At 57.3% G+C, this 8,568-nt stretch overlaps 1 protein-coding gene across 1 annotated transcript in view; it reads right to left on the reverse strand.

Moving 5' to 3' along the window:
* The window catches only part of SLC6A3 (solute carrier family 6 member 3), a 52,758-nt gene extending 45,257 nt beyond the window's left edge, over nucleotides 1-7,501 (reverse strand). Inside the window, exons 1-3 of the mRNA XM_016952898.4 lie at nucleotides 7,405-7,501; nucleotides 4,975-5,305; nucleotides 3,422-3,553 (exon numbers count right to left, since the gene is read on the reverse strand). Coding sequence (XP_016808387.1) covers nucleotides 3,422-3,553; nucleotides 4,975-5,260 — 418 coding nt within the window. The 5' untranslated portion in view covers nucleotides 5,261-5,305; nucleotides 7,405-7,501. The remainder of the gene's footprint in view (nucleotides 1-3,421; nucleotides 3,554-4,974; nucleotides 5,306-7,404) is intronic.
* Between the last annotated feature and the right edge of the window lie 1,067 nt (nucleotides 7,502-8,568).

Consider the following 8,568-nt stretch of genomic DNA (forward strand, 5'->3'; position numbering starts at 1 on the left):
TCTGATTTCATAAGCAATGTCAGTCTCCTCTAAACTGGCATCCTGCGCTTGACAGGTAGGCAGAACAAATGGGACGCTGGCACCGGAACCTGCAGCGTTACTGAGATTCAACAACTCAAGGTATCTCGTCTCTAAAAAGAAGTCCAGCTTTCTTGCACGGATTCATCTATCCCTTCCTGGGTCGAACAGTTCACTCTCTGTGATTTGCAATTTTCCTTCCTCACCAGGACTAGGTGAGTGTGAACAAGCTCTTCCCAAGATCCGCCCGCAGGGCCACGAGCCTTCCTTCCTGCGGCCACACTTTGCAGCCCTCCTCTGGGACTAGTCTTCAGAACGAAGCTGGTGGCATGGGATGCGGGATTGTGGGCACAGGGGCTGTGACACAGAGGAGACGACTGCCCAGCTTACCCCGGCTGCACATTGTGGAGAACACGATGATATGCCCACATCCGCCGGCTGCATTTCTTCAGAACGAGGTGCCACTGCTCACGCTGATGGAAGTCAGAGGTTCTCTACTAGCCCAAGTCGAGTTGGTGCTCTGAAATTCTTAGAAATTGCTTCTTGACATTTTATGGACTACGTCATGAAGACCCACAACGGCAGCTTTGTTGTGAACATCCTTTCTGTGTGACAGACAGAAGGAAATGAGCTCTTATCTGTGGACTCACAGGTCCCTTTTTCTCCTGCCCTCCTCACCTGAATCCTGCACGTGAAGAGGTGATTTAACTTGCTCCAACACCAGGCTCACTGGCGGGAGTGGGGCACAGGGCTGTGCCGTGTAAGACACTTGTGACAGACTCCGGGGTGGCTCTTGAAAATCCAGCAAAGCACAGTTGGATGTTGCTGCAGCCTGTGCCAGAGCACAATGTCATCTTTCCTCAGTTTCCCCTACCCCAGTGGGCCGGCTTCATCTCTGACTCAGCATCCCAAGGCTCTGAGCCCTCAGATACTCTCCAACATGGACCACGGTGCAAGCTCAGCGTCGCTTACGACTGCAGGCTCAGAGGCAGCACACCTCTCTGAAACATGTCCGTGCCGCTGGCCAGGGCCAGGGAGGACACAGGTAACACGTGTGTGTCTTGAACTGTTAGCCTGGGTTCACTGCAACGCCGGATGTGACACGCGCACCTGTCTGTCTGTAACAACAGGCCTGGGTCTTCCGTTAGCTGCTGCATTCTTCCATTGGGGACCTGATATCAGGGACCTGACGATGGGGACGGAGGCATGTTCTGAGCAATTCTTGTACGGTTTGACTTCTACCTGCAGATCCTGCCAAGGGGTCGTCTGGCACCAGTGCATGCCCAAAGCATCTGTCTCTCACTCTGAAGATGTGTGTGGGGTGGGGGTGGGGAGGGAGGCCTCTTTTTGTAGCTCCATTTCAGTGTAGTCCAGCGAATGTGGAGCCCAGGAAGAAATTACTGAAGTCATAAGATTCACTAAGCAGCCCATTAAGAACGAATGAGTCTCGTGCCTGGGAAGAGCCATCACACCTGTCTAGTCTCAGCATTTCCACGGCTGCGAGACTGACTTCTCCTCCTGGAGCCTGACCTCAGCAGCTGTGAAATGCCATCTGTTCCCTCTCCTAAGGGAGGTCAGCGGCTCGCCTCTGAAGGCCCACCCCTGACCCATTGGTAATGCGTCCTGGGGCCGCGCTGGGCTCGGCTGTCTTCTAAACACACAGCTTTTCCAGAACTTCTATGAGTATCCAGAGGCTGACCTTCTAGTAGTCATTTTCTTAATGCCAATTTTCTGAGTGGTGCCTCTGAGTAAATGCCTGAATCCTCCCTGAACCACCAGCCCCTGAGAGGTGGCTTTGGCCCACTGGGCAAGTGTGACCTGCGTGCAGGGATTGGGGAGTCAGAAACATCTGGGATCAAATCCCACTCTGCTCTGATGGGGACACCAGGGGGAACAACCCCAGCCCTCTGGTCCTCAGCATCTGCATCTCCAACACAGAGACATAGTGCGTGCCCTTCCCAGGGTCTCATGAAGATGGAGTCAGAAGTGCCGGGAGAGGGCTTCGTGCTGGGCAGGCCACCTGCACTCAACACGAGGTGTGTCCATTTCATGGTGCCAGAGCAGGACATCAGCAGCTGGAAAGGTTCAGTGACAACTAGATGGATCAATAGCTAGTAGATAGGTGGATAGGTCGATAGGTGGATGGATGGATGAATCCATACATAGATGAATGGATGGATGGATGAATCCATACATAGATGAATGGATGGATGGATGAATCCATACATAGATGAATGGATGGATGGATGGAACAATGGATAACGGATGAATGGATAGATCAATAGATAGAAGATGGATGGATGGATAGATCCATAGATAGATGAATGGATGAATGAATGGATGGATGGATAGATAGATGGATCAATAGGTAGATGGATGGATCAATAGATAATGGATGGATGGATGGATGGATGATAGATCCATAGATAGATGAATGGATGGATGACTGGATGGGTGGATGAATGGATTGATAGATAGGTGGATGGATCAAAAGAAAATAGATGGATGAATGGGTAGATGACAGACGGGTGAATAGATGATTGACAGATAATAGATAGAATTGTGGGATGTGTCCATCCCCCAAGTTCATCTGTTGAAGTTCTAACCCCCCAAACCTCAGAATGTGACTTTATTTAGAGACAAGGTCTTTACAGAGGTGATCAAGTTAAAGTGAGGTCATTAGGGTGTCCCTAATCCAACAGGACTTCTGGCCTCATAAAAAGGGGGAATTTGGTTACAGAGATATGCATAGAAGCAAGCAGTATAAAGAGGCACAGGGAGAAGACAATCTCTGAGCCAAGGAGAGAGGCTAGAACAGATGCTTCCTCACAGCCTCAGAAGAAATCACCCCTACAGACACCTTGATCTTGGACGTCCAGCCTCCAGAGCTGTGAGACAATAAACGTGTGCCTTTTAAGCCTCCCAGTTTGTGTCATTTGTTACAGCAGCCACAGGAAACAGATACAGATAGATGATGATGATAGATGGATGGATTAGGTAGATAGGTAGATAGATGGGTGAATGATTGATATAAAGACCAATAATAAAGATAGATAATGGATAGATAGATAACAGATGATTGACGGATGGACCGATGGATGATAGGTAGATGGCAGATCCATAGATAGACATGTGTTTTATCTTAACTACATTTTAGCATCTTGACAAAGTAACACCACAAATGAATTGCAGGACCCTCACCTAGAGCAAGGGAATGAACTATCCAGTCCTTGTCACTGCAGATCTTTAAGGTGGGACCCAAGTTCAAGTGGCGTGTGCCATGCCTGTGTCTTTAGCAAAGCAGGGCTGGATGCCCATGATGCGGCTGGCTTGCTTTGAAAGCTCCAGCGTCACCACCATGATCCGCGCTGCGCCAGGGTGAAGGGAGGCACCCGCACATTACCTTTCAGTATGGGGCAGATCTTCCAGACACCAGCGGCCCCTTCCCTGTTGAACTGGCCGAGGGCCAGCTCCATGTAGAAAAGTGGCATCCCAGCAATGACCATGAAGAGCAGGTAGGGGACCAGGAAGGCACCTGTGGGGCAGAAAAGCACCTTGAGTTTGGGGCCTCGGAAGGGCCCATCTCTCCTCATGGGAGCTCGGGCGGCTACCCCAGTCAACCATCCATGTCCTGGCCCGACCGTTTCACCCCACTCTCCAACGGGAAGTCCCAGGCTAGGGTAGATGAGTCCCGAAGCCCGCCCTCCACTGCTGTCAGCGCCTGACACGTCCCTCCTGGATCCCCTTGTCATTGCGCACCCCGAGGCATGAAGTCAAACCCAAGAGCAGCACAGGGAGGCCCTGCCCATGCTCAGCGGTGCTCTAGGTACTATCCTTCCCTGCGGTGGTTCGGGGTGCCCTTCCCTGGCCTGCGTCCCCCCACTTTGCCCTGATCCTCTTTGCCTCTTGAGTTGTGAATCTGTGACCCCCCAACTCTGCCCCTGAGCTGAGTGGGCCCTGCCGTCCTGTCCCCAGCTTCTGGGGCCCTCAGAGGCTGCCCCTATTGACTGTGGCTGAGGGTCTTTGCTGCCCCAGGTGCTGGGAGCCCCTCCAGGGTAAGGCCTAGTTCCTCTGAAACCTGTACCTCCCCCGCCCCCAGCACAAAGCCCAGGGAACCCTGGTCTCAACCTCCTAAATTCCCTCTGCTCCCCTGGTCTGACTGGAGAGAGGGAGAGCTTTGCCACTCTCTCTCCTGGGGAAGGGGAGGGGGAGGCATGGGGCCCCTCAGCTCTGTCTTTGGGCAACTTCCTGTACCTGCTGAGGCCTCTGTCTTCCCCTCTTCAAGATGGGCATAAAAATGCCAGCCTCCTCGCAGGCATCCTGTGAGGCTTCCCCCAAAATTCTTCCCCAGGCCTCCCTTCCCAGACCTAGCATAGAGGCCAATGAGGGAGGCCAGGCAGGGAGGCTGGGAGGCCCAAAGAGGCTCCTGGGAAGGGATCACCAATGTTCTTGGACGTCCCAGGTGGCCCTGCCTCGATCTTCGCTTTCTGGCTCTGTGGCTGGGTTCCGGAGGGTGCAGGGGACACAGGCACTTTCCAGGGGCCTCCTCTGCCACTCCAGGCTCCAGGGCCTCCACATGCTTTGCAAAGGCTGCCAAAGTCAGCCACAGGCTGTTCTTTGGACCTTTGAGAATTTTCTTTCCAAAGCGAAAATAGCCTCTGGAAACAGGAGGCAGAGCCAAGCTGCTCCGTCTGCCGCCCCCCACCCCCCAGCTTCTTCGCTGGCCTCCCTTTCCTAAACTCTGAAATGCAGGCGTGGGACAAGGCAGCTCCGAGTCCTGCTCTATGGTTTTGTGACATCCTCTGGGAAGATCTGCACCGGCCGTGAGCTCTCACAGGGAGCTCCGTCTTCATGCATGGGAACAGCTTTATCTTGTTTGGGTGCGTGCCTTGGCCCCGGCTGCCCCCATGACCCCCGCCCGGCCAGCGTGCTCAGGGAGGCTGAGATGGGACTTACCGCCGCCATTTTTGTAGCACAGGTAGGGGAACCGCCAGACGTTGGCCAGGTCCACAGCAAAGCCAATGACGGACAGGAGAAAGTCGATCTTCTTGCCCCAGGTCTCCCGATCCTGGGCCTCCACGGGGCTCTGCCGTGGGTTGGTGAGGGTGGAGCTGGTGAGCTGCACTCCGTTCTGCTCCTTGACAAGGATGAGCTCCACCTCCTTCGGGCCCACGGCATTGGGCTCCTTAGCCGGGGCCACCACGGAAGACATGAGTCCCACGGAGCATTTGCTCTTACTCATGGGCACACTGGGAGTTGAGGAATTCTGTGCTTCTTCCCTCTTGGTCTTCAGCCAATATGAAAAATAAACACACAACAGGAATGCAACAATTCAGCAGCCAGGGCTAGGGACGCACCTGGTGTGGAGGGCAGAGCCCCGAGGCATTCACGGGCATTCCTCTGGGAAGGGATGGGTGCATTCTCAGCGCTCGAGATGGCACAACTGGGGCACAGGAGCTGGGAAGTGCCAGCCCTCACCACAGGGCTGGGGCACTGGCCCATGGAGGCCTCAAGACAGACACTCTGGTTTGCCCCTCCTTTCCCTGCACCCCTCCTCACTCCTATCAAAGTGCAAGGCTGTGTGAGCTCTAGCGTGGCTTTCTAATAACAATGCATGGATATCACTTCCACCTTCCCCCACACTTCCAGAGAGCAAGTTTACAATCTTCTAAGAGCATTCAATAATGTCTTTATGACTGTTCATCTGTATTCTTTTTTCTTTTTTTTTTCTTTTTTAACATGAGGTCTCGCTCTGTCACCCAGGATGGAATACAGTTGTGATTACAACTCACTGCCTCAACCTTCTAGGTTCAAGTGATCCTTGCACCTCAGCCTCCTGAGTAGCTGAGACTACAGGTGTGCACCACAGCACTGGCTAAGTTATTTTTGTGTGTGTTTTTTTTTTTTTTTTTTTGTAGAGACAGGGTCTGACTATTGTTGCCAAGGCTGGTTTTGAACTCCTGGTCTCAAGCGATCCTCCTGCCTCAGCCTCCCAAAGTGCTGAGATGACAGGCATGAGCCACCAAGCCTGGGCTTGTATTGTTTATACTCAGTAATAAAGAGCAAAATTTATATAAGCAAAATCAGCCACTGTAAAGAGAGTTTAGACATAACCATCACAACTGCTTCCTCAAAAAGTGTCTGTACAAGCCACATCCACCTAGGGCAGGTGGCACCACCCCACGTGAGAGAGCTGGGCGGAGGATGGACAGGGCTTCATCGCGGGAACTAGCTCCTGGGCCAGCAGGGCAACCCGGGAAATCCTGTCCAAACGACTACATAAACCCCCCTGCAATGCTGAGCAGGAGAGCAGGAGCGTCTACACCGCCCCAGCCAGGGCGACTTCTGGCATTTGGATCCAGCAGCAGCGTGTTTCAGTCGAGCGCACGCACACACAGACACACAGACACACACAGACTCACAAACACACATACACACTCACACACACACAGGCGAGCACATACACTTACACACATACACACTCACACACACACACAGGTGCGCACACACACACAACGACTGAAGCAGGTCGCAGGTGGAGGCTCTAACAGGCAACTTTCCCTGCATCCAAGTTTGCACAAAACCTCACCGATGAGCTATCACGAGCTATGCCACGCACCCGCTGACAACCTCAACCGGCACGACCCCTCCGGTGGGTAAAACACCCGACGAAGGGGTTCCGCGGCGCGAGCAGGAGGCCGCGTTGGGAGAGGGCGTCGGGTGCGGAGCTCGCGAGTCTCCGGCAAGCCGCCGCCGCCCTGGGGCCACCTGACCCCGCTCCTGAAAGCGGGGCCTCAGGGGCGAGTTTTGGGTCTACACAGCAAAATGTGGCCCGTTAGAAAGCGCCCTTCCTCACCGCGCCCAGAACAAGAATTGGCGCTGCCTGGCGAGTCCTCGCCCGGCCTCCCCGCCCTGCCCAGAGCACCAGCGCGCAGCCCGCGCCCGCCACCACCCCCAAAACAGACAAAGCCCCCGCGAGATGGAGCGGCGGTGTACAAAACCCACTCCGATCGGATCTGGGATGCGCCGCACCCCTAGTAGGGTTAAGTTCCACGAGAAGAAACCAGGACCCCCGAGTCACAGCCATAGACACCCACGCGTCCCCTAAGCCGGTGACTGCACCAGGTGCCCACCCGGTTCTGAGCCTGGAGCGGGGCCGGGGGCAGCCCTGCACCCTCCTCGCGCCTCGGACGGCCTCAGGGTCCCATGCGGCGCTATCGGGGGGCGCTGGGCACCCGCGACTGTTGGCGACTTTGGAGACGGCGCGGTCTGCGGGACGCGGGGACCCCAGACTGTGCCCGGTCCCCGGCCCCCGCCCCTGCGCCCCACTTCGGGGTCTGCGGAAGGAGCGGCGCGCCCCGATGCCGCGAGCGACCCTGGCCTCACCTGGCCGCCCGGGCCTGGGCTTTGCACGCGAGTCCTGGCGCCGAGAGCGTTCCGCGAAGCCTCCCCTCCCGCTCCGCAGCGCTGGGCGGTCTCAGCCTCGGCCTCGGGCTCTTATCCAGTCGCCAGGGTCCGCCCCGCCCCGCCCTCCCGCCGTCGGGGTCGCCCTCGCGTCCTGGCTCCTCCTCCTCACCTCCCCGGGCCGCGCCCCCGCCCCCGCCCCCCGGACGCAGATGGCTGGAAGCAAGCGGCGGCCACGGCTCCAGTGTCCTGCGCGTTCCGGAGCCTCGGACACGGGGTGCGGGGGCCTGGGGGTCCGAGACGTCGCGGATCTAGACGGGCGCCTTCCACGCGGGAACTGTCTGGGCCGCCCTGCGCCCTCGCCCGCACCCCTGGGGGCTGCCCCGGGCACCCGCTATCTTCGGACGCCCAGGGCTGGCGGCTCCCAGCTGGACGGGGAGGGAGCCGAGCGGCTGCGCGCGGGGAACTGCTGGGACCCCGTTGGGCCGACCCTTCCCTCCCTCCCCATCCGGGGCCCCTACGGTGGCCCCGCGCTCTGGGGACCACGTCCCTCCCAACCCGCCGCTCCACGCTCTGACCAGCGGGCTCGGGACCCCGCCGAGGACTCTCCACGCTTCCCGGCGTGCGGGCTGCGGAGACGCGGGTCCTTCCGTGGCCTTGGGGTCTCCGCGACCTCGAGGCGACCGAGGTCCCCTAGGCCTAGTCCCCGCCTTGCCGGCATCTAGTGCGCCTGCATCGGAACCGAGGGGCCCGCCTCGCACTCGCCTAAGAAAACCATTTCCCGAGACGGGCCTGGAAAGCCCTGGCGGTTGGTATCCGGCTCCAGGGCCGAATGGACTCCAAGGCTTTCCTTCCGAGATGCCCGGGCGGGATTTCTTCCATTCAGCGCGCGGAGGAATGGAGACCCCGGGCCGCCAAGGCCCAGGATGTCCAGGTCCTTAGAAGGCACCGAGGTGAGTGGCCGCGCCCAGCTCTGTGCGTCGCCCCTAGGGTCGCCCAAACCCCGGCGTTCCTCCCCGTGTACCCTCGATGCTCCCGTGAGCACCCTGCCCTGGGCGTCCAGGCGAGCCCTGGGGCTCTCCAGCCATTCCAGCCTGCAGCCCGCGCTCAGCAGTGAGGGAGGCAGGGACCCTTGGTGCGTGACTC

This window comes from Pan troglodytes, chromosome 4, assembly GCF_028858775.2.
Source record: "Pan troglodytes isolate AG18354 chromosome 4, NHGRI_mPanTro3-v2.0_pri, whole genome shotgun sequence".
Taxonomy (NCBI): Eukaryota; Metazoa; Chordata; class Mammalia; order Primates; family Hominidae; genus Pan; species Pan troglodytes.